This window comes from Mobula hypostoma, chromosome 3 (genome assembly GCF_963921235.1).
Source record: "Mobula hypostoma chromosome 3, sMobHyp1.1, whole genome shotgun sequence".
In the NCBI taxonomy this organism is placed as follows: domain Eukaryota; kingdom Metazoa; phylum Chordata; class Chondrichthyes; order Myliobatiformes; family Myliobatidae; genus Mobula; species Mobula hypostoma.
The window spans coordinates 97,825,305-97,851,810 of NC_086099.1; the positions used below are offsets into that span (position 1 = coordinate 97,825,305).

Here is a 26,506-nt window from a genome sequence, read left to right on the forward strand (position 1 = left end):
CTTTTGAGTAACTACCTTTGCTCTTACAGAATTCACGAAAGACTGGCCAAATACTGAAGTACAGATTAAACTTCACCCTTACAGGATTCATGGGGCGGGGGGGAAGTAAAGAAATAAATACAAAATTAATTATTTTTCAACTTGTGTTTTGATGCATGAATATATGACATAGATCATGATCTATAATGCAGTGGTTACCTGTATAGCCTGGACTTTTTGTCATTTTTTTTTCCCCTCACTCTGAATCGGAGGTTGGGGTGGTGCAGTGGCCCCCACCCTCCGGGCAGTGAACCGATACCGATCCGCGAAGCATGCAGGAGTACAGCGGTAGCCGGGACGCATCCAGCACATCTTTAAGAAAAAAAGCTGAAATAAACAAGCTAATTAATTAGGTGCCGCCCGGCAAGTAAATATCGGCCCAGATCAGAGGCAATTGCCAGTGACATAGAGCGAGTGAAATCGGCAATCACTTCTGATCTGGGCTGACATTTACGTGCCGGGTGGTACCTAATTAATTAGCTTGTTTATTTCGGCTTTTTTCTTAAAGACGTCCTGGGTGCCTCCCGGCTACCGCTGCATTCTCCGCAAATCGGTATCTGTCCGCAGCCCGGGGTTTGGGGTGGTGGGACACTGAGATTTGGATTGTTATCCTTTCCTCTTCCAATTGCATCAGCTCTTCATCTATCAGTTCTTGGTCATGGGATGCGAAAACCTCTTCAACATCATCTTCGTCAACTTCCACAAGCCAAACTCACTTCGTCCTTACTTCGTTCACCACAATCGAAACGCTTAATTATGTCTAGTTTTACGCTAAGTGTAACACCCTTATGAGCTCTTCCAGGCTTTTCCGATAGAACTCATCTTGCTAACAACTGCTCACAGGCACATGTTTATTGATGCAATGCTGGCTAGAATGCCGTTCTGAATCCCAGGGAGAGTGGCTGCTGGGGGGGTGTGCTGATTTTTTTTCGCGCACTGCCTTTTTTTTTGCACGCTACTTTTTTCGTAACAGTGAAAACGCCTTCTGTCAGCGAAAACAGGGAATTAATGTAGGTCTTTCGTAACAGTGAGGTTTCGTAAAGCGAACGTTCGAAAAGCGGGGGACACCTGCATGGTTTAGTATCACAGTAGGATCTAAAGTGTGGAAAGAAGCCCAGCCCCACTATTAACTACTGGAAAGTGGGAAATCCTAGCCATAGTGTTATAGAACTCAAATGGAGTTTGGGCTGCTTTGTCTTAGCTTTGTAACCATTACTTACAGTTAGATTATTCTCAGACATCGATAAATATTTGTATCTTAAGGGAATCAAGCGATGTTTGCTTTTATTTGCCTCTGTGGGAAGGAACTGCTCCTCTGCATAAGTGCAATATGTGATGACAAGTGCTACTTGAATTTCTGTGAAATTGTTGACATGGAAAGCAGGATAATCTCATCCCACATGCACTGTGGTATATGTTGCACTTACAGAAGCTTTGTACAGCACCTGACTTTCTAGGAACGTGAAGCCTCACACTTGAACATGAATCAAAAAATGTTGATTACGAGCATTCAGCAAATAACAACTGTCTAAAAAATAAACTACAGAGGAACGGGTAATCTGAAGTGTAAATGTTTTCTGATAACATTGAAATGGATTTGTTTCTATTTGTTTCTTGTTGAATGAATTCTTAATATGAGTGAGAAAGAGAGATTTGTAATAGTTTATCATGAAGCAGTATGTGACAATGCCTTAGTAAGGCTGGATATATTACCATAAGACCATAAGATATAGGAGCAGAATTAGGCCATTTGATCCATTGAGTCTGCTCTGCCATTTCGTCATGGGTGATCTATTTCCCTCTCAGCTCCAATCTCCTGCCTTCTCCCTGTATTCTTTCCTGCCTTGACCGATCAAGAATCTATCAACCTCTGCATTAAATATACCCAATTGACTTGGCCTCCACAGCTGCCTGTATCAACAAATTCCACAGACCCACCAACATCTCCTCCACAATCTCCATCAGCAGAGGTGCACCACAAGGCTGTGTGCTTAGCCCCCGGCTCTACTTGCTTTATACTTATGACTATGTGGCTAGGCACAGCTCCAATGCCATATTTAAGTTTCTGACGACACCACGGCCATTGGCCAAATAAGTATATAGGATGGAGACTGAAAATCTGCTGAGTGGTGCCACAACAATATCCTCTCACTCAGCGACTGCAAGAACAGGGAGCTGATTATTGAGTTTGGGAGGAGGAAAACAGAGGTTCATTTGCCAGTCACCGTTGGGGGAATCAAAGGTGGAGAAGATCAGAAACTTTAAATTCCTCAGTGTTATCATTTCAGAGGATCTGTCCTGGGTGCAGCATGTAAGTGCAATTACGAGGAAAGCATGGTAGATCCTCTGCTTCCTCGGATGTTTGTGAAGATGTGGCATGACATTTAATACTTTGACAAACTTCTGGTGGAAAGTATATTGACTGTTGCTTCACAGCCTTGTATGGAAACAACAATGCCCTTGAATGGAAGATCCTTTCAAAAATAACGGATATGGCCCAGTTCATCATGCGTAAAGCCCTCCCCTCCATTGAGTGCATTCACATGGAGCGTTATCACAGGAAAACAGCGTCCATCATCAAGAACCCCCACTTCCTAGGTCATACGCTTTTATTACTGCTGTCATCAGGAAGAAGGTACAAGAGCCTTAGGACTCGCACTACCAGGCTCAGGAAACGTGATTAGCCCTCAACTATCAGGCTTGTAAACCAATGCAGACATCTTCATTCAACTTCACTTGCCCCATCACTGAACTGGTCCCACAACCAATGGACTCATTTTCATGGACTCTTCATCTCATGTTCTCAGTTTTATTGCTTATTTATTATTCTTTTTCTCTCTTTCCTGTTTGCACAGTTTGTTGTCTTTTGCACATTGGTTGTTTGTCCACTCTGTTGTGTTCTGTCTTTCATTGATTCATTATGGTTCTTGGATTTACTGAGTATGCCCACAAGAAATGAGTCGTAGGGTTGTATATAATAACATACATATACTTTGATAATAACTTTGAACTTTGAAAGAAGTATCACTTCAGTTTAATGGTTACAAAAACATTTCTGAACAATGATATAGTTAATATAATTCCATAGGCAAAGGTTTCCATGAACTATTGCAAAATATTTTTGCATCAATTTATTGTATAAAAAACATTTACAAACTGCAGTCAATCAATCTTTCTTAACCATTCTACTTTTGAAGAGAAATAATTGAAAATTCTATATTTTAATTTTGTGTTATGTTGTTGCAGGTCAAAAAAAAGTCAGTGTTATTTCTGATAGTAAATAATGAAATATTATTTAAACAATTGTGAATTAGATTTAAAATTGATATCAGTTTATTTTATCTCAATAATCCCTGCAAATTAAATGAACCATGTACAACCTGCAAGCTCTTTATATCATAAATGCAGCATTGTGCAGCACTGGTTGAAGTGGTGGAGGCTGTGTTCACAATTGACATGGTCTGTTTGTTGTGTTTCAGATCATGTGATAAAAGCAAACAGGTTCAGTCTTCTGTTTGAAGATTTCTGTCTTATTTTGTCATTGAACTTTAGAGCAACTTAGAGATGCTCTGAAACATAGGGGAGGGGTTGAAAAACTTGGTGGGCTTTATTCAAACCAAAAAGAAAGCACTGCTTCGGGAAGGGGAAAGAATGAATGCAGGGTAATTGGATAGACGGACTTAGGACAGGTTGATAGTCAGCATGTGCAGACAGTGGCCCTCTCAAGTAATTAACATATGAACACCGGCTTTGAGAACAGAGCAAAAGAATGCAGCCCAAACTAACAGCTTTAAAACCAGCCAAGAAGGTGGAGAGAAGACCAGGAGCATGGTAATGATACAGGCTGTACCACTGCAGGGTGAGATGGCATTCTCTGCAGCCACAAGGTAAACTCCTGTGCCAAAGAAAGGAGACTGTAAAGGGACTGACAATGGAGAATTTTATTATTAAAGCAGACACAGTAAATATAACAGGAATGAGGCCCTGGTGATGTGTCAGATGACAAACTAAAAACAGGATCTTGGCAGCCAAAAGCAATTGACATAGAGATAGGTGGATCAGAATTACACATAAATAAAGGAAGATGTAAGAAAGGTGGGTTTCTCTTCAGGGGTAAGGAAGGAGCCAATTTGAATTGGATTAGTCCCAGTATTTTGTGGAAAGGGAGGTGTCAATTACTTTAAACTAGCAAGATGAGGTAGGCAATTATAAACCAAAAAATGAATGGAATAAGAAAGAGTCTATGGAAAACTAAAATGAGAAAAATTAGAATTGGTCAGGGAATAAAGTTATAAGGCTAGAGAAATATGGTTGTAATTTAAAAGGAACTGAAATTAAAAAGTATAGCAATATGCACAGTGTCAATATCAAGCAGATAAGCAATACTATCTTAAAAGGAAGCACAGCTGGTGCAGATTACTGAGGCGTGGCTACATAAAAATAAGGACTGGCAATTAATTATCGCAGAGTTGCTATAGTTAGCACGGTAAAGTCTAGAGAATATAATTTGGCATCAATAAGACAGAAATAGAATTGGAAAAAAAAGATAATTGCTTGGAAATTAGATAGTTTTTTCAGCCCTACGTGATTAAAATTTGATATAGCTGAGAATGAAGTGTGGTTGTATCCATTTCTGAGTTGAATATCATAATCATGTGATGCAGGTGGACACTTCCTGTCCTGATTCACCCTTACAAATGTTACCCAGTGTTTTCTGTGTTAGGGCCAGGTGGGTAAAATTATTCTACATTCATGTCTTAAGATGGAGCACTGCAGGGAACTTGTGCAAAGGCACCAGTCACCAGACACTTCCAACACAATCTGATCTCAATATCACAGAACAGACCAGGGAAACCTGTTGGTACATAAGCAAGCTATCTAAATATTCAGTCCAGGCCCATCTCTAAACTACCCTACAACCTCATTCCCTAAACTTGTGATGGCCCTTCACATTGCCTCTGACTCCTTCTCCACACATTTTGATGCCACCCTCCAGTTCTCATCTTCCAGCCTCAAATGTAATCTCCTTTTCCTGATTTTGCTCTGTAATGTCTTCTCTGTCTAACACCCACTCCTAGCCCCCCTCTCCCAACATTGCTGGCTGGCCTTCCTAATCCGTAACTACTGGGTTCCAATCCCACTCTGATTCCCTGCCCAATCTGAATCATGTTCCCATCCATAGTTGGAATCCAATTTCCATCCTAATTTTTCTACTGATCCAAAAGCTGGGGTCTGATTTCCACCTGTATTACCCCCCTGATTCTTAATCAGCAATCATGCTCCAATTGCCCCCCCACTGCAGCTGGACCTCTGTGTGCAAGTCTCACATTCTCAGACCTGACAATGTGAACAACCTTTTTGCACAACTGAATTTCAATGCAATGTGATATCCATTGTGTGAATAATATTCCATTCCCTCCTTTACCTGCTCTGGAACTTCAGCACAAATGAATGAATGATAGAAGTAATCTACAGGCCCTCTCCAACAGTAGAAAGGGAAGTAGAGGATGGAATAAGGCCTACAATGGGGAAATGGGTAATAAGCAAAGAAGGCTCATTGAGTCTAATTAAACAAAAGTGATGGATAAACTGGCCAAGGAAATGGAATTCCTACAATCCACATAGGATAGGGGTTCCCAACCTGGGTTTCATGGACCCCTCAGTTAATGGTAGGGACCCATGGCATAAAAAAAGTTGGGAATCCCTCACGTGGGGCATCTTTGCTCCAGGCTCCAGGAGTGGTGAATGAGCAGTAGTACATAAGAGTTTTGAAACATCTAGGCAAAGAGGATGAAGATATAAAACACTGCACGGCACAAATTGAGAAGGATGAAGAAGACCAGAGGCGTGGATTGGAGAAAAGCTAGATCTGAGGATCTAAGTTAGGAAGACAAAATGGGCAACGATTTTGACAAACAGTGATGGGGAAGTTTTCAACAGAACAGGGAACAGATATATTTTGATAAAAATTAAGACCAATAAAAGAAAGTGTGACAAGGGATACACAAAGCAATTAGGAGATAATTCATTAAACAATTTGGACCACAGAGGAACATCAAAATTATGTTATCACAGATCATCAAGCAAAACCATAAAATTCTTAAAAATACATTAATTAAAATAATCAATTTAAGTTGGGAACAGAGCCAGTAAGGATTGTTCAGGATAACTCCTGTGAGTTGTGAAATGGCAGAAGTATCAAATAATTACATTAGCATTCAACCTGGGAGACAGATCAGGTGGACATAACGTCAGAAGCTAAGAGTGGAAAAGATACATCATGTCTGGAGAATAATAGACTATTCAGCTAGAAAAATCACTGGAATCATTTTCAAGAGAGTTTTTTGAAAAAAGATGTGAAAGCCAAAACTATAATGCTGATTAGGAAATGTGATTTATTTCGTACTTGACCAAATTCTCTGAAATTAAAATCATAGAGTCAAAGAAAACTACAGCACAGAAACAGGCCCTTTGGCCCATCTAGTCCGTGCCAAACCATTTAAGCTGCCTAGTCCCATCTACCTGCACCCAGACCATAATCCTCCATACCTGTCACATCTATGTACCTATCCAAGCTTATCTTGAAACGTGGAAATTGAAATCGCATCCATCACTTGCGCTGGTAGTTCATTCCACACTGTTTCTGCCCTCAGAGTGAAGAAGTTTCCCCTCATGTTCCCCTTAAATATTTCACCTTTCACTCTTAAACCCATGACCTCTAGTTCTAGTGTCACCCAACCTCGGGAAAAATCCTGCTTGCATTTACCCTATCTATACCCCTCATAATTTTGTATACCTCTATCAAATCTCCCCTCCGTCTTCTACGTTCTAGGGAGTAAAGTTCTAACCTATTCAATCTTTCTTGATAACTCAGGTCCTCCAGTCCTGACAACACTCTTGTAAATTTTCTCGTATTCTTTCAACCTTATTAACATCTTTCCTGTTTGTAGGTGACCAAAACTTCACTCAATATTCCAAATTAGGCCTCACCAATATCTTGTACAACTTCAAGATAACATCCAGTCTCCTGTACAATACTTTGATCTCTGAAGCCAGTGCACCAAAAGCTTTCTTTACGACTCTCTCTAGCTGTGATGCCACTTTCAATGACGTGCACCTGTATCCCCAGGTTCCTTTGTTATACTGCACTCCTCAGTGCCCTACCATTCATTGTGCAAGACCTATCCTAGTTGGTCCTCCCAAAGTCCAATACCTCACATTTGCCTGAAATTAAATATTCCAAAATTATTGGGAAGTATTTAAAAATTATCTTAAATTATAGGCCAGTTGGGTCTTACTCCATTCAATAACAGTAAACTTGCTAATTTCAGTTCAAGAGGTCCTGTGAAGAGAGCTATGCCTGGTCTCTTGGGCAAGAACTTTTGAGGTAATATGGATTTCTTTGAAGGCAAGGCTAATAGGAAATGTTGTCTCTGTGCCAGATCAGTCAGGCTATCAGCTGTAATGGTGATAGATACTAGATTTCCACTGCAGTTACTAATTCATATATCCTTGTCAATCTGAGGAATTTGATATCAAATGGTTTTAAAAAATATCAATCTAGTTCTATTAGTGTAAATTGTATTTTGACTGAAAGGCTTGCAGGATTATTTGATTGAGTTGCTTCTCCAATTTACTGACTGGTATTTAGTATCTTCTGTCTATCCAGTACTATTAAATGCACACACTGAGTGGAAAACTGGTGATATGGATACCAGATCAGATTTCTTGTCTCTTGGAATAGGTGAACATTATGCATAGTGAAAGGAAAATCAGTGTCAAGATGGCATGCCAATGGGTGTTTTAACTCCAATGCTTATGTATTTTATTTTTGCTTTTGATGATTAGAACTTTGCAAGGCTGTCCATCACCATTTTTGGGTCTATGCTAGATACTTAGATTGATTGACATCACCTGATTCTCCCCCGTGTCAACCCTAAAATTGTGATTGTTCTGGATACCTTTCTGTTAAATTTCTCGATAAGGGACGGCAGTAGAGAACATTGCTCTTCACTGGAATTCACTGCATAGAGCATACAACTTCTGTCAGAGCGCTGTGATGAATTGATTCATGTATTTCAAACCAAATGGGAGCTCATGCATTTAGAAGGTGTGAATGTTATCTAAGAAATACTATCTATATTTCCCTACATGATTTAATATATGAAAACTGAAAGGACATAGCCAGCTTCTTCTCTAAAGACAGGGTCAAATCTCCTGAAGGTTCTACCTCTATGTTCTAATCACATATTTGATGACAACAACTTTTGATCTACCTGACTTTACTTATGAAACTACAGGTGGTGATGATGCTTTATAAATACATTTACTACCTATTCGTTCTGAGTCCCTAGCATATAAACTACACCTTTAAGTGGTACAATGAAAAAGATGTTGAGTGGCCTGTTTAACATTAAGAGTTTCTGTCAACTGAGAACCTACTCCTCTTATCAAAAGATGCAATTTCAAGTAAATTTATGATCAAAGTATATATATGTCTCCATATACTACCTTGAGATTCATTATCTTGCAGGCATTCACAGTAGAACAGGGAAATATAACAGGATCAGTGAAAAACTACACACAAACATGAGAAAATCTGCAGATGCTGGAAATCCAAGGCAACACACACAAAATGCTGGAGGAACTCAACAGGCCTGGCAGCTTCTACGGAGAGGAGTAGACGTTTCAGGCCACGACTGAAAAGGAAGAGAAGTCAGTGTAAGAAGATGTGGGGAGGGGAGGAATAAGTACAAGGTGGTAGGTGATAGGTGAAATTGGGAGCGTGTGAAGTAAAGAGCTGGAAAGTTAATTGGTGGCAGAGATGAAGGGCTGGAGAAGGGGGAATCTGAAAGAGGAGGACAGAAGACCATGGAAGATAGGGAAGGGGGATGAGCACCAGAGGGAGGTGATGGGCAGGTAAGGAGAGAAGGAAACAGGAATGGGGAATTGTGAAGGGGCGGGGGAACAATTACCGGGAGTTTGAGAAATCGATGTTCATGCCTTCAGGTTGGAAGGTACCCAGAATAAATATGAGATGTTGCTCTTCCAACTCATGGCGACAGTAGGGGAGGCCGTGGATTGACATGTTGGAATGGGAACAGGAAGTAGAATTGAAATGGGTGCCCACCGAGAGATCCCACTTTTTGTGAAACTGCTTGGCGAAGTGGTCCCCTAATCCAGGGGTCACCAACCTTTTTTGCATGGCGGACCGGCCGACTGGGGGTGGGAGGGGGGGTGTTCAAGTAAGGTTAAACTCAACTCAACATGTCTTTTATAGTTAGGGTTGCCAACTTTTTCACTCCCAAATAGGGGACAAAAGTAGCGGTCAAATCCCGGGACACTTTACCCCAGGAAAGACTACCATGACCATGAAGCCTTGCGCGGGCGCCTGTGTGCACATGCGCGTACGTGCCGATATTTTTCCCACAAATCAGCTTTGCCTTCATCTTCCTGACTATACTGTACATACATTATTTCTACTTTATATAGGCTGTGTATTTATCATATCATTCCTGCCTTTACTATATGTTAGTGTTATTTATTTTCGGTTTTATGTGTTATTTGGTATGATCTGTTAGGTTATTTTTTGGGTCTGAGAACGCTCAAAAATGTTTGCCATATAAATTAATGGTAATTGCTTCTGTGCTTTACGCCTTTTCGGCACGAAAGGTTTCATAGGAACGCTGTACCTGAACGGGGGAAATACGGGACAAGGGCGGTCCCGTATGGGACAAACCAATTTAGCCCAATATACAGGATGTCCCGGCAAAAACGGGACAGTTGGCAACCCTATGTTCAAGTTCAACAGTGCATGACAGGGAATGAGGAAAGGTGCAGCTGACTGATATCGTTTCCTCATGGCCCGGTAGCACATGCTTTGAGGCCCGGTACCTGGGGACCGCTGCCCTAATCTACCTAGGGTCTCTCACCAATATACAGGAGGCCACACTGGGAGCACCGGATACAATAGATAATTCCAACAGATTCACAGGTGAAGTGTTGCCTCACCTGGAAGGACTGTTTTGGGCCCTAAATGGTACTGAGGGAGGAGGTGTAGGGACAGGTATGGCACTTGTTCTGCTTACAAGGATAAGTACCAGGAGGGATCATTGGGAAGGAACAAGTGGACAAGGTAGTCGCGTAGGGTGCGATTGCTGTGGAAAGCAGTAAGTGGTGTGGGTGAGGGAAGGATGTGCTTGGTGGAGAAATCCCATTGGAGAGGGTGGAAGTTATGGAGAATTATGTGCTGGACATGGAGGCCAGTGGGGTAGACGGTGAGGATAAGAGGAATTCCTCCAGTCTTCAACTCTCCCCCTCTTCCTGGACACTGCTCTGGATCTTTTTATTGCTAGCTTCTGGCGAGGCATCATCCGTCTCGACTTTTACACTCCTCTCTCCAACTCTTAATTTCACTCCCTCCTAACGCATTTCTCTCCATTTTCTCTGCACTATTCCCAACCTTGCTATCAAACCTGCAGATAAGTGGGGTGGTGCAGTAGTCTGGCGGACTGACCTCTACCTTGCAGAGGCCAAGCAGCATCTCTCAGATACCTCTTCTTACTTACCCCTCCAACAGGACCCCACTAAAGAGCACCAGGGCATTGTCTCCTGCACCATCACTGACCTTATTAACTCTGGGGATCTCTCATCCATTGCCACCAATCTCATAGTTCCCTTATCCTGCACCTCTCATTTCTGCCTCCTGTCCAAGATCCATAAACCTGGCTGTCCAGCTAGGCTCATTGTTTCTGCCTTCTTGTTTCTGTCACACTGAATTTGTGTCTGCATACCTCGACTCTCTTTTAGCCCCCCTAGATCAATCCCTTCCTGCCTACATCCATGACACTTCACACGTTCTTGATCTGTTCAATGACTTTAAGTTCCCTGGCCCCAAATGGTCATAATACCAAAATATTTGTTTGCTGAGTAGTCTGAACACAATCCTTGAAGATAAATTCCTGAATCAAACACTCCAAAAAAAAAACAAAGAAAAATTCACAGCAGTCAGAAATAATTATTTAATTATTTCTATACCTTTGTAGTCTAGAATTTATGGTGCAACTTCACTCTGCAGATTAGTAATTAAGGTGCAGTAAATTTAAACTCCAAGTTTTTTATTTAAAAAGTAATTGCAAAAGAAAAAATGTACTTGCTGGTTATTCTGACATTAAAGCAAAATTGCTTTAGCTGCTCAGTAGCTCAGACAACAATTAGAGAGAGAGAGAGAAGATCGTAGTGAATATTTCAAGTTAATGATTTTTCATTGGACATATCCTACAGTCTCCAGATTTATATGTCTTGTCTTCCAAATATTTCAAAGTGATGAAGTATCTTCTTTCTAAATTGGGCTTAATAAACAGAAATTGCTGGCTGGTTTCCATTAAATTGGAAAGCTTATCCAAAATTGATAGCTGAGCAAAATAAATTGTATGATGCAGATGCAAGTTTGCAGAATGGATGTAGTCAGTGCAAATTGAAACTGTTCTGGGTTTTCCAATAACTTTCTAATTCAGGACACTATTCCCTTGCTGGGCTTTGACTTAAATAGAACAGACTGCAATTTTAATGATTGAAAAGAATTGGGAATGAGAAATAATTTACAGCCCCTGTAAAAATATTGCAAATGTCAAGATGGTGTAAGCTAATATTTAATTTATCAGGCCACTCCAACCTTAAGTTAGCTTGTTTAATTCGGTTAGGTTAAATTCATCATGAAGTGACTTACGGACTACATTTTCATTTTCTTTGCAGGTATTTATGAGCCGACATTTCTTGTACTACTGCAGTGAACCTATTCTAGATGTGAAGATTGCGTTTTGTCAGGTGTGTGTTCCTTACAGGTAAACAAGGTACAGTATTTGTTGAATCATTTTTCCATTTCATTTGTGTCTTTCATATAAAAGACATACTTGTGTTATTTCTGTCGTATCATCAGTTATAAGAACATAATATGGAGTACTTGTAGTGATCAAAATATATTAAAGGGCTGTGTTCCTAACTTGATGTTGGCTTCATGGTAGGCCTCTAACAGCAATGTAGAGGTTATGATAGATTTGTTAGATAGAAATTATAGAATATTTTGTCTTGACCATGAATATCTATGTTAATGAGGTAAGGCATGGGGCAAGCAGCCAATCACTCCTCAGACAATTTCTCAATAAAAGTTTCTGACATGCCTGCATACCTCCACTTTATTGTCATCATATTTTTAATTAACCAAACTCCTCTGGCCTTAGGGAACCTGGAAAGTAAAAAGAGTGAAGAGCAGAAGGAATATGGATAGTGTAGAGGAAGTGAGGAATCTTGGATCTTGTAAGATTCCTGAAGATAGCAGGACTGGTAAGAGAAGTGCTTAAGAAGCAAATGGAATACTAGCTCGAGTAGTGTGAAGTGTTAGATCCTGTGTACGGTTCTGCTGTTCTGACCATCATGCCATTGGAATGATGTGATAGTTGAGATATATGAGAATAGTCAGAGCTAGAGAATTGCAGTTTTGAGGAAAAACATTTTTTCTGGCGTTATCACAGAGAAAAGTAAGGAATGGTTTAATTGAAGTGCACAAAATTATGTATGCATCAATTTAATCAGTTAGAGTAAACAGAAAAGACCCATTTCCCTCAACTGAGAGGTCAATAACTTTGAGAACTTGGTTTCACTGGGAAAAAAGTCATTTCAGAATGGTGGGGATCTGGAGCTCGCTGCTGGAAAGGGTGCTAGAGGCCGAACTGTTATGTTTTGTAACTCCAGAAACTAATTGAAAGAAAAACACTGGAGCCTGGGATACTTGTGTTCTTAGTTTTTCTTTAGTTCTGCGTTCACATATGACATGTTGGTGTAATGATGTTTGCCATTCATGTACTACTTACATGTAACCCGTAATGAATTATGTAAACAAACAACAAATGCTTAATTAAATGATATATTTCCAATATTAGTCAAATATTAAATACACTACACTCCTCCCTGCTTAGCTATAAACTCTTTCTTTTCTTTTTAAATCTTTTTATTGAGTAAGTATACAAAAAAGGTAAGCCATATAAACATTAATACAATGTTAAAGTATAATAAAATTCCAAAAGATAACAATACCAAAAAGAAAATACTACAAACAATGTAATTTAAGCATAAGAAACCAAGATAACATAATAGTATACTAGATTTTATATATATCAATGGAAAAAAAAGAAAAAAAAACCCCAAAAAAAAAACCCACCGTGCAACTAACTAAAAGCAAAGCAAAGCAATGGGCTAACTTGAAACCAAACAGAGTTAAACTTAAAATCACGTCCTCAATCCCGACCTCCATTAAAACAGTGAAGAAAAAACAAGAAGGGTAAATATTACATTAAATGAAAATATCGAATAAAAGGTCCCCAAATCTGTTCAAATTTAAATGAAGAATCATAAAGGTTACTTCTAATTTTCTCCAGATTCAAACATAAAATCGTCTGAGAAAACCAAAAAAAGGTAGTTGGAGCATTAAGCTCTTTCCAATGTTGTAAAATACATCTTTTCCCCATTAAAGTAAGAAATGCAATCATTCTACGGGCTGAAGGGGAAAGATTACTAGAAATTTTAGGTAGTCCAAAGATAGCAGTAATAGGGTGAGGAGAGATATCTATATTTAATACCTTAGAAATAATATTGAAAATATCTCTCCAAAAAGTTTCCAAAGTAGGGCAAGACCAAAACATATGAGTTAAAGAGGCTATCTGCCCCGAACATCTATCACAGAAAGGATTAATATGCGAGTAAAAACGCGCTAACTTATCTTTGGACATATGTGCTCTATGAACCACTTTAAATTGAATTAGGGAATGTTTAGCACAAATAGAGGAAGTATTAACTAATTGTAAAATCTGCCCCCAATCATCCACAGAAATGGTAAGCCCCAATTCCTGTTCCCAATCTACCCTAATCTTATCAAATGGAGCTTTCCTAAGTTTCATAATAATATTATAAATCATAGCCGATGCACCTTTCTGACATGGATTAAGGTTAATTATCGAATCTAAAATATATATAGGAGGAAGCATTGGAAAGGAAGAAAGTATAGTACTTAGGAAATTTCTAACTTGTAAATATCTAAAAAAATGTATTCTTGATAAGTTATATTTATTAGATAATTGTTCAAAAGACATAAGGGAACCATCTAAAAATAAATCCAAAAACCGTAAAATACCCTTAGTCTTCCAAGTTTGAAAAGCGCGATCCGTAAAAGAGGGAGGAAAAAATATGTTACCTAAAATAGGAATCGCTAACCCGAATTGATTAAGATCAAAAAATTTTCTGAATTGAAACCAAATGCGCAAAGCATATTTAACTATCGGGTTAGAGACCTGCTTAAGACGTTTCGAATCAAAAGGAAGAGAGGAACCTAAAATAGAACCAAGTGTATAACCCTGAACAGATTGTAATTCCAATGCTACCCATTTAGGAATAGATAGTATGTCCCGGTCAAGTAACCAAAATTTCATATGTCGAATATTAATAGCCCAATAATAAAATCTAAAGTTAGGTAATGCTAAACCTCCATCTCTCTTAGCTTTCTGTAAATGTATTTTACCCAGTCTCGGATTCTTATTCTGCCAAATAAATGAAGAAATTTTAGAGTCAACTTTATCAAAAAAAGATTTAGGAACGAAAATTGGTAATGCCTGAAACACATATAAAAATTTTGGCAAAAAAAACATCTTAACTGCATTAATACGACCAATCAAAGTTAAATATAAGGGAAACCATTTAGATGAAAGTTGAGTAATATGGTCTATTAATGGTAAAAAGTTAGTCTTAAATAAATCTTTATGTTTACAAGTAATTTTAATCCCAAGATATGAAAAGTAATTATTAATCAATTTAAATGGAAATTTATAATATAAGGGAAGATGTTTATTAATCGGAAAAAGTTCACTCTTACTAAGATTTAATTTATAACCTGAGAAAAGACCAAATTGTGCTAATAACTCTAAAACAGCAGGAATGGATCTCTCAGGATTAGAAATATATAAAAGTAAATCATCAGCATAGAGTGATAATTTATGGGACTTTAATCCCCGAGTTATCCCAGTAATATTTGAAGATTCTCGAATAGCAATTGCAAGAGGTTCTAATGCAATATCAAATAATAGGGGACTAAGAGGACAGCCTTGTCGAGTACCACGAAAGAGAGGAAAAAAGGTGAGTTTAAGGAGTTAGTACGAACCGAGGCTACAGGGGAGTGATATAACAGTTTAATCCAGGATATAAATTTCAAGCTAAAATTAAACATTTCAAGCACCTTAAATAAATAAGGCCATTCTACTCTATCAAAAGCTTTCTCGGCATCTAAAGAAATAACACACTCAGGAACATTTTGTGAGGGAGTATAAACGATATTTAACAATGTACGAATATTATAAAAAGAGTAACGACCTTTAATAAAACCCGTTTGGTCTTCCGAAATAATAGAAGGAAGTACTTTTTCTAGTCTATTTGCTAATAACTTAGAAAAAACTTTAGAATCAACATTTAATAAAGATATTGGTCTATAAGATGCACATTGAGCAGGGTCTTTATCCTTCTTTAGTATGAAAGAACTTGATGCTCTATTAAAAGATTCCGGAAGTTTACCAAGTTTCAAAGAAGCCTCAAAAACCTTATAGAGCCAAGGAATCAATAAAGAAGCAAAACATTTATAAAATTCAACGGTAAACCCATCAGGGCCAGGAGCTTTCCCCAGATTCATAGAAAAAATAACATTCTTAATCTCATCCATTGTAATGGAAGTATCTAATAAAGAAGACATATCCTGTGAAATCAGAGGGAAGTCTAACTTATCTAAAAAATCATTCATATATTTAGAATCTCGAGGAGACTCTGATTGATATAAAGAAGAATAAAAATCACAAAAGGTTTGATTAATCCCCACATGATCCAATATCAATCGATCATTTTGGTTATAAATCTGATTGATTTGAGATTTAACATAATTAGATTTCAATTTATTAGCCAGCAGCTTGCCAATTTTATCACTGTGAACATAAAAATCACTTCTTGTTTTCTTTAATTGGTTTACAATCGAGGACGAGAGTAGTAAACTGTGTTCCATTTGAAGTTCAGTTCTTTGTTTGTATAGCTCCTCAGAAGGAGCCATAACATATTTCTTATCAATTTCTTTAATCTTGTCCACAATTACCATCTCCTCCTGCTTCTGTTTCTTCCTCAAAGCAACGGAATACGAAATAATCTGACCCCGAATATAGGCTTTAAAAGTGTCCCAAAGAGTGTTAACCGAAATATCTTCTGTATGGTTAATTGTAAAAAAAAAGCTCAATCTGTTCATTCATAAAATTAACAAAGTCCGAGTCCTGAAGCAACAGCGAATTAAAACGCCATTGTCTATTGTTTGGTATATTGGCCATAATTTTAATAGAAAGCTTAAGTGGAGCATGATCCGAAATGGTTATAGAATCATAATCACATTTAATCACTGAAGGAATGAGACGAGAATCAATGAAAAAATAATCAATTCTTGAATAGGAATGATGAACATGTGAAAAGAAGGAAAAATCTTTTTCCTGAGGATGCAGAAAACGCCAAATGTCCGTCGACCCAGAATCAGAAAGGAAAAAATTAATCAAATTTGCAGATTTATTAGGTAAAGTCCGTAAAGGAGCCGAACGGTCCAAAGCTGGAGATAAACAGGTATTAAGATCTCCGCCCCAAATCAATGAAAACTCGTTCAAATTCGGAAACTGATCAAACAATGATTTATAAAATTCCGGACAATCCATATTAGGAGCATAAACATTAACCAAAACTACTTTTTTATTAAATAATAAACCACTAACCAATAAAAATCTACCATTCGGATCAGAGATAATATCCTGTTGTATAAAAGTAACTGAGGAGTCTATAAAAATAGAGACGCCTCGAATCTTAGCATTGGAGTTCGAATGAAATTGTTGTCCCTTCCAGAATTTGAAAAAACGTAGTCTGTCCCCCCTCCGTACATGGGTCTCTTGTAAAAATAAAATTTGTGCTTTAAGTCTCCGGAACACTTTAAAAACTTTTTTCCTTTTAATAGGATGATTAAGACCATTAGTATTCCAGGAGACAAAATTAATAATAGACTCCATAAATCCTAAAGTCAACCCATAACAAGGAGGATTGACAATAGGCGCGACCCACAAACCCGGAGAGGAAACAGAACATACAAAAGATACCGGGGAAAAGGACGCAACCAATACTTCAATAATGTATATAGCCCAAAGAGAAACAAACTAAAACGTGAAGCCCCTCCCACCGCCCCCCACCCCAGGACCCCAAGGCGAAATCTAAAGCAGACCCGCCAGAAAGAAGCAAGCGCTAAAACTACCCCCATGACTTCCGGTATACGCTCCCTAAAAAAAAGGTATAAATATGAAAAGGATCAGCTAATTGTAAAACAGTAAAAAAATAAGTAAAAAAAAGTTAGCTCAATTAAAATACACACAGAACAGAACAAAAGCCGGAAAGTATATATTAAAAAAAAACCACAATAAACCTCAAACTCATGAATAGACACAGCAACAAAAAAAATAGGATTATTAACATAAAATGATTATAAAAAGCAAAACAGAATAAAATTTAAAAAAAACTACAAAATTTAAGGCCGCACAGGAAATACGTAAGATGACAAAAGGGAAGTAACCACCCAGAATCCCCTGGGAAAAGAAAGAAATGACGCAGTTAAAAAGAAAGTTTAGCAGCCATATTAAGAAATCGAAAGTAAACTTTTCTGCCCAAATAGGGCACAGAAAAGTTAAAACCAACCAATTCACAGCCTCCGATCAACGGAGAAAATTAAAAAAAGGCAATTAAGATGTTGAAGATGAAAGTTGATCCAGATAACTCTGGGCATCCGATGGAGAATCAAAAAAACGAAGGGCTCCATCTAACATGCGAATCCTTAGACGTGCAGGGTACAGCAGCGCTGGTCTTAAATCCATCTTATAGAATTCCGACATCACGGATCTGTAACGGACCCGTTGGTCCCAGATTGGTTTACTGAAATCTTCCACGAATCGGAACTTAAGATCCGAAAAATCAATGAAACCTTTAGATCGAGCGAATCGAAACAGTCTCTCCTTGTCTTGAAAGTAATGAAAACGTAAGATAACATGCCTAGGTCTATCTGACCTAGACGAGTATGATGGGATTCTGTGAACACGATCCAGTAGCGGTGGTTGGTCAGGAAATACAGTAGGGAATGCATCTTTTAAAAGTTGGGAGAAATATTTCATAGGGTTGTTAGCTTCCACGGCTTCCCTGACGCCAATCATTCGTAAATTCTGCCGTCGCATTCTAGATTCCAAGTCAGAGTTTTTAAAAGTCAAAAAGTCAAGTTTCTTCTTCATTACATTAATTATTTCTTCGACTTTCCCCATCTTAAGCTCACTTTGTTGCGCGGATTTTTGAAGACCAGATATAGCCGACTGATGTTCCGCAATACATGTTTGCATCTTATCAATTAAATCGGCAATTTTCTGGAACTTAGTTGAGATTTCCGTATGAATCAGGTCTTTAACAGAGCCCATAATTTCTGTACGAATCATCTCCCTAACAGAGGTTGAAATTTCCCTCTGAATTAACTCCGATATAGCTTTCAAAGTCACCGGTGATTCAGTCGGAGGGAGATCCGTAGCTTTCGGTTTAACCGGAGGTTTACCATCCTTGCCGTCTTTCCCGTTCTTAGACATAGCCGATCTCAGTATCATCCAATTGTCAGAGAATTCAGTTTAATTCAAAGTATTGTAAAAATTGATGCCTTAATAGTTAATTAAAGTATAGCTGACCATAGAGAGAAAAAACTCAGAGGTAATGGAGCGAGTCAAGAACGCGACTTCACTCCATGAGCGCTACCGGAAGTCTCCTAGCTATAAACTCAAACTCAATATAGAATGCATCCCAACTCATATGTAAAATGTTGCTCTCTAGTTAAGACACCATTCCAGGCTCTTATATGTACAGTATACTATATAATACAACTATTATATAATATACAACTAGAACTACTATATAGACATCCACAGCATAGTAAACTTTAAATTGTCCCATTCAGGCCTAAAGATTCATTCGCTGTGGAGGATTTCTTACTGTTGTGGGACAATGTCTTTCCTGATAAGGGCGATCACTCTGCTTGGCAGGTGAAACTTGTGGCCTTGAAACAACCTCAGGTTCTGGGACCTCCTCCATGGTGGTTGTAGGAGTTGACTCTGGGATTACAGGAAGTGGTTCTGACAGCTCTGCACACCTTGCTTCTCCGACAGTTGACCCTGCTCTCCTCAACTGCTTGATGTGTCATCTCCAGATGACATCAGACACAATATCCACTGTGTTGGAGAGTGGTCCAGTTCTGTTCTTAGTATTTCCAAATATCCATTTTTGATCACCTCTGTAGTCCCTCAATGCTTGTCCAGGAGTGAAACATTGAACCTCTGTTTGGAGCCCTCAATTTATCTCAGCTGTTTGACCTGCACACTCCTTCTGAGATTGGGTTTGAGGAGATCCATGCATGAGTGCAAGGGACAACTCAGGAACAGCATAGCTAGTGAATTGTTTCTGGAGTGTACTGCATTGCAATATGCAAGGAGGAAATTGTTGAGCTTCTGCTTTAGTGTCAGTGTGTTCTGTTGACATTCCTCGCAGTGCATTCTTCAGACTCTGGACAAACCTTCCTGTCAAGCCAATTGTAGCTGGGTGGTATGGTGCAGATGCAATATATCTTATTCCATTCATTTTCAGGAATGACTGAAACTGTTTAGCAACAAACTGTGGTCTATTGTCACTAACTAAGAGTTTTGGAATACTAGTCCTTGAGGAGAGGCTTTTCAACACATCAACAGTGTGTAAGGCTGTCGTGGAGGCTGTTGGGAACGCTTCTGGCCACTTTGTAGCTGCATCCACTACTACCAAGAAATTTGTGCCCATGGATGGTCCAGCAAATCCACATGAATCCTCTACAATGGCAATGCAGGCCATAATCTGGGATGGAGAAGAACTGCCTCTGGCATTTTCTGCATCCCAAAAAGTGCACGGCCAGCTGCTCAATCTGCTGATCTATCCCAGGCCACCGGACAAAGTTTAGAGCTAACACTTTCATTTTGACCAGGCCTAGATGAACAGCATGTAGATCCTCCAACACTTTAGCTCTCAGCTTGGGTAGTACAACATCTTTCAAACCCCTCACATAAGCAACCCCTTCTAAGGGTAAGTTCATTTTGGCGCTGCTGAAATTGGAAGATCTGGAGTTTCTGCTGCACACTACAGCCATTTTGGGTGGCCATGTAGACCTGAGACAGTGTGGGTCTTTTCTGATTTCCCTTTGAATCATCTCTGCTGTAATAGGGAGACTTTAGATTTGTATTAGGGAGAACACATCAAGACGAGTGCCCTCTTGTACAATTTTCATGTATTTCCTTACCCAAAGGTAAACAACAATCCAACATTTCCATGATTAGTTGTCCTCTTGAATTTGATCTTGTAATTGTGTCCTCCAAGAAACAGAGCTTATCTCTGCATTCATGCTGCTGCAGTTAGTGGAACATTCTTCTGTGGATTAAAAATGGACACTAGTAGTTGATTAGTAAACTCTCTCCCATACAAATTTTAACATTTTAGGCCCCAAACCAGACTCAAGGCCTCTCTGTCAATCTGTTCGTAATTTTTCTGTGCAGCAGTAAGGAAATGTGATGCAGACGCTATGGGGTATTCATTTTCATCACTCAAAATGTGACAAGACTGCACCTATACCATAAGGCGAGGAGTCACAGGCAAGCTCCACCAGACAATGTGGGTCATTATGAGTAAGGACGTCACCATTTCCTTTGCTTTTGGAAAGCCACCTCACTCTGCTTTGTCCATTGCCATTTCTTCCTGATCTTTAGTCATGACTTCATGGGGTGAAGCACAGTAGCCAGGTTTGGCAGGAAGCTGTTAGAATAATTAACAAATCCTAAAAAGGACCACAACTATGACACTCTTTTAGCCTTTGGACATTCAGCACTGTTTGAATTTTCTCAGCACACTTGTGTTAACGTTGTTTGTCAAAGGTGTGACCATAGTAAGTGATGCTTGGATTAAAGAATTCACACTTTGAACGTTGTGCTCTGAGCCCATAATCTTCTAATCTTTTTAACACTGTCTTGAGGTTTTGAAGATGTTCCTTGTCATCCTCACCAGTAATAATGATGTCATCCAGGTAACACGGAGTGCCTGGGCAGCCTTGCAGCACCTGATTCATAGCTTTCCACCAGAGTGCAGGTACAGATGCTACTCCAAAAATAAACCTTTTATAGTGATAAAGCCCTTTCTGAGTGTTTTTGTGGTGAGAAATGCTTTGGACTTTTCTTCCATCGCCATCTGTAGGTAGGCCCTCACCTAGGTCCACTTTGCTGAAGTGTTTTCCTCCAGAAAGGTTTGCAAAGGTATCATCTATCCTGGCCAAAGGATATTGATCTTTCAAAACTGGGTTGATGGTGACCATAGATTCACCATAGATCCTGATATTCTCAGCTACTTGACTACTTGGACCACTGGTGTTGACCATGGGCTTCACTCAAGCTTGGAAAGAATTCCTTCAGCCTCCATGCGATTCAGCTCACTGGCTACTTTATCGCAAATGGTATAAGGAACCAGAGAGGCTTTGTGAAACATGGGTGTGGCATTTTCATTTAAGACTGTTTTACCCTTGATATATTTGAGTTTTCCATACCATTCCCACTGCTGTAGCATCTTCCAGTGCCTTTCTTAATTTGCTTTCAGTTGACTCTGTTGCAGGAGATGTGGCATGCAAATAGTGGATGGATCTCCAATCAAGTTGTAATTGTCTCAGACAATCACATCTTCACAGTGCTGGTCCTCCTGTTTTTAACCACATGCAAGCCCAATGTGGCTTGTTGGTTGTTGTATTTTACTGTTACAAATGTCATTCCCACTGGAGTTATCTTTTTTGGAGTGCAAGTTCTTAGCTGGATTATCTGCAGGCTTCAGTTAAGCATCTTTGAAATGGCATTCAAACTCATTTTGTGGAATGACTGAAACAGCCAAGTCAGTATCAAATTCCATTTTAATGAATTTGCCACTCACTTTTGATGCAAGCCATATTGCTGGTCTATTGTTAATTATCACCTTTAAATCTCAAGGCTACTCAGTCCTGTGTGACTCCCGTCATTATTAGATTTTCATCAACAGCATGTGGATTAATGTTCTTTTTGAAACTGCAGTTTGATTTTTTATCTTTTTCTCTTCTCTGAGCAGTCCCTTTATTTTTGTCTGTGCGACATGCTCTTAGTATGTCCTACTTTGTTGCATTTTCTGCAAGTTTCACCTGAGCCTGTTACAACGGTAACACAATTTGTTCAGCCAGGCAGGTTTCTGTTTACACGTAATTTTGTTCATGTTCGCTTTCATTCCTGACTGCAACTCAGTTGTCTCTCTGACTACTGTTTCCAATGATACAACAATTTCAGCTGATATGAATTTTATAAGTTTAGTTGTCAATGTGTAGGTAGATTAGAAGGGAAGGAGTCTAAGTACAAGTTTACAAACTGACAGGATATAGTATATAATAAATGCTGTGGCTTTGATCGCAGGGTAATGTATGAGAGAATGGTGTGACCTTACCCAGGGATTGTTTTTTTTTGTATTTCATAATTATTCTATTTCAAGAGTTTATCATTTATTAATGTCTGGTAGAGCTGTATATTTATAGTTAGTTCAAGAATCATTTAAGGTGCATTAAATATCAGTTCCTATGAAGTGCAACTAACTCAAAATCAGTAAAAATGATTTTACTTGACTGTCTTATCAACACAAATATTACTTTCCTTTGTTTCTCACCACTTTCAACGGTGGTTGTAGTCTTCTTGACTATTCAACTATCACTCACTGATGATCACATGAAACGCAAATAGAATCAGCCAGTAGTTTATATGAACATTTTGAAAGCTATGTGTAGCATTCTTAAAGGGAAGTTCATGGAAAAGTGCACTTTCAGCACAGATTTATCAGTGAAATAAAAAAAGAATTTTTTGGTTAAGTCTTTGGGGATGTTTTATCTTTGTCTGATTACAACTGAACTAAAATTCACACACTAGTTTTACTCTGACGTGATGCTACTTTCAGCACACTTATCTGGCATGTTTTCATGTAATACTTTTCTGCCATGTTTATTGTAATTACTTCCCTGTCTCCACGAGCACACTGTTTACTCCTGGTCTTTACATACAGCATAAAATAGTACAGCACAAGAATGGGTCCTTCAGTCCATGAAATTTGTGCTGACCATGATAGCAATTAAAACTAATTGTATCTGCTTGCATTTGGTCAAATTCCTCCATTCTCTGCCTGTTCATATGCCTGTCTAAATGCCTGCTTAATGTTGCTATCATACCTGCTCCCACTACCTCCCCAGGACCACATTCCAGACACCTACCATATTCTACCTTGGGAAAAATCTCTGACATTCACACAGGCTTCATTCATGTCACCCACTCAGTCTCTGCTGTTTCAGAGAAAACACTCCAGGTTTATCTAACCTCTCCTTATAGTATGCTTTAATGACGCAACAATCAGAATCAGGTTTAATAGCACTGACATGTCATGAAGTCTAAATAATAATAAAGCTATAAATTATAATCAGCGTATATAGTAACATTTAAATTTAATCAGTAGTGTAACATCTTTTGAAAATCTAAAACAACATCCACTGACTCTCCTTTGACTATCCTGCCTGTTACTTCCTGAAAGAATTCCAACAGATTGTCAAGCAAAATTTCCCCTTAGGGAAACCAAGCTGACCGGTCTATTTTATTGACTACCTTCAAGTACTGTACCCCTTAATAATAGACACTAATATCTTGCCAACCACTAAATTCAGGTTAATTGGCCTGTAATTTCCAGCATGGACAGAAACTTTTTTATCAGTAACTTCCTGTCTGGAGAGTAGAGTGACATTTGTGACTTCCTAGTCCTCTGCAACTATTTCAGGATCTAGTCATTCTTGAAAGATCACTACTAATGCCTCCACAATCTCTTCAGCTTTCTGTTTCAGAACCCTGGGGTTGTGGTCCACCAGGTCCACGTAACTTAACTACCTTCCTGCCTTTCAGCTTCCCAAGCACCTTCTCCCTAGTTCTAGCAACTATGATACTTCTGACCCCTGACACATCCAAATTTCTGGCATGTTGCTGGTGTCTTCCAAAGTGAAGACTGCTGCAAAATATTTATGTAGCTCGTCTGCCAGTTTTTTGTTCCCCATTTCTATCTCTCCAGCATCATCTTCTAGCAGTTTGATCTCCAGTCTTGCTTTTCTTTTGCTCTTTATATATCTAAAAAAAATCTCTTTAGTATTATTTGCCAGTATATCTTATTTCATCTTGTCTGTCCTTATTGCTTTTATGTTGCCTTCTATATGTTTTAGAAGAGTCCCAATCCTGTAGCTTTCCACTAATTTTTGTGATATTTTATGCCCCTTCTTTTGCTGTTATGCTGTCTTTAATTTCCCATGTCAGCCACAGTTACCTCATCCTCCCTTTATAATGCTGCTTTCTTTGGGATGAACTGATCCTGTATCTTCTAGGTTACTCCCAGGAGCTCTAGCCATTTCTGCTCTACCATCATCCTGCTGATGCCTCTTTTGAATCATCTTTGGCCAGCTCTTCTCTCATGTTTCATGTTAACTCAGCTGTAATACCAATATATCCAATTTTAGCATCTCTCTCTGAAAATGCATGGTGAATTTTATCATATTATGGTCACTCTCTCCTAAGGGTTCCATTGCCTTAAGCTCCCTAATCAAACCTGGTTCACTTCACAACATTCAATCCAGGGCTTGACCACAAGTTGCTCCAAAAAGCTGTCTTGTAGGCCATTCAGATTGCTTTTATTGGGATCCAGCACCAGCCTGATTTTCCCAATCTCCCTGCACATTGAAATCCCCCATGACCATCATAATTTTGCCCTTTTTTATATGCCTTTGCAATCTCCTTTTATGATTTGTACCCCACATCCTTGCTAGTATATGGAGGCCTATATATAACTCCCAGAGTTTTTTTTATCCTTGTAGTTTCTTTTAACTCTACACATAAAGATTCTACATCTTCTTATCCTATGTCACTTGACTCTAAGGATTTCATTCCATTTTTTTTAACCAACATAGACACTCTAACCCTTCTGTCTACCTGCCTGTCATTTCAACACATTGTGTATCCTTGTATGTTAAGCTCCCAGCTGTGATCTTCTTTCAACCACAATTGTGATTCCTATAATATCATACCTGTCAATTTCTAACTATGCTCCAAGATTATCTACCTTATTTGAAGTATTGCGTGTATTCAAATACAAGATCTTCAGTCTGTATACACTAGTCTTTTTTAAATTCAATTTTGTCTTCATGTTGCCTGAAGTTAAATTCTTATCCTTTTCTAAATTTTTGTCTTATTCTTTTATTCTGGAGACTTCAGTAACCTCTCCTGCACTCTTCTTCCCTTTTTCTTTATCTACACCTTTCTGGGCAGGTTAACATCCTTCAACCCACCCCAACTATTTAGTTTTAAGCCTTATCCAAAGGCCTAGTTATGTGACTTGCCATGATCCTGGTCCGTCAAAATAGCTCCTTCCTTCCCCAATTCTTTTGCCAATGTCCCATGAATTCAAACCTACTTCTCCCCCCATTTGAACCCCACATTTAGTGCTCAGATCTTATTAAACCTGTGCCAATTTGCACATGGTTCAGTTAACAATCTAGAGATTGTCTTCTTGGTTTTGTATTTTAATTTAGTCCCTGGTTGTTCAAATTCCCTCAGAACCTCTTTCCCTGTTCTTCCTAAATTGCTGGCACCCAGATGGACCATGGGAACTGGACCTTTCCTATTCCAAATTCATCTGCAGATTACAGGATAGCATTAATGATTTCAAGGTGCTGGCTACAATTCAGACCCTGTCCCCAATTTTACCAATCAGCAGGCCAATCTGTCTCATAGAACATAGAATTGAGACCAGACCATCACAGAAACAAGCCCTTTGGCACACAATGTTGTGCCAAAATTATTAAACTAGAAAAAAAATGCCCAACTAAACTAAATACAGTACTTCCGCCTATACAATATTCATATCTTTCCATTTCCAGCATATTCATATGTCTGTCTAGGAGCATCTTCAATGTCTGTATCATAGCTGCCTTCACTACCACAATAGGCAGCACATTCCAGGCAACAACCACTCTGCATGTAAAAAGTTGACCCACAGATCTCCTTTGCACTCCCTCCCTCTCATGCATGCCCTCTGTATTAGACATTTTGACCCTGGGAGACATACTGGAAGCCTGTTCTATCTATGCCTCTCATAGTCTTATCAAACTCAGTCTCCATCAGATCTCCCTTCAGCCTTTTCCAATCCAGAGGAAACATGCCGAGTTTGTCCAATGTCTGCTCATAGTACATGC

The 26,506-nt window shown here is 38.9% G+C and overlaps 1 protein-coding gene across 6 annotated transcripts in view; it reads left to right on the plus strand.

The window, feature by feature from the left end:
• Positions 1–26,506, plus strand: part of mapk10 (mitogen-activated protein kinase 10) — a 236,772-nt gene that overhangs the window by 66,266 nt on the left and 144,000 nt on the right. For 5 of the 6 annotated variants that reach the window (XM_063043509.1, XM_063043513.1, XM_063043514.1 and 2 more), the window contains one exon: positions 11,794–11,865. In XM_063043509.1, the coding sequence (XP_062899579.1) occupies positions 11,794–11,865 (72 nt within the window). Of the gene's footprint in view, positions 1–11,770; positions 11,866–26,506 lie in introns of those variants that run through there. The other variant, XM_063043510.1, reaches the window with a different exon arrangement.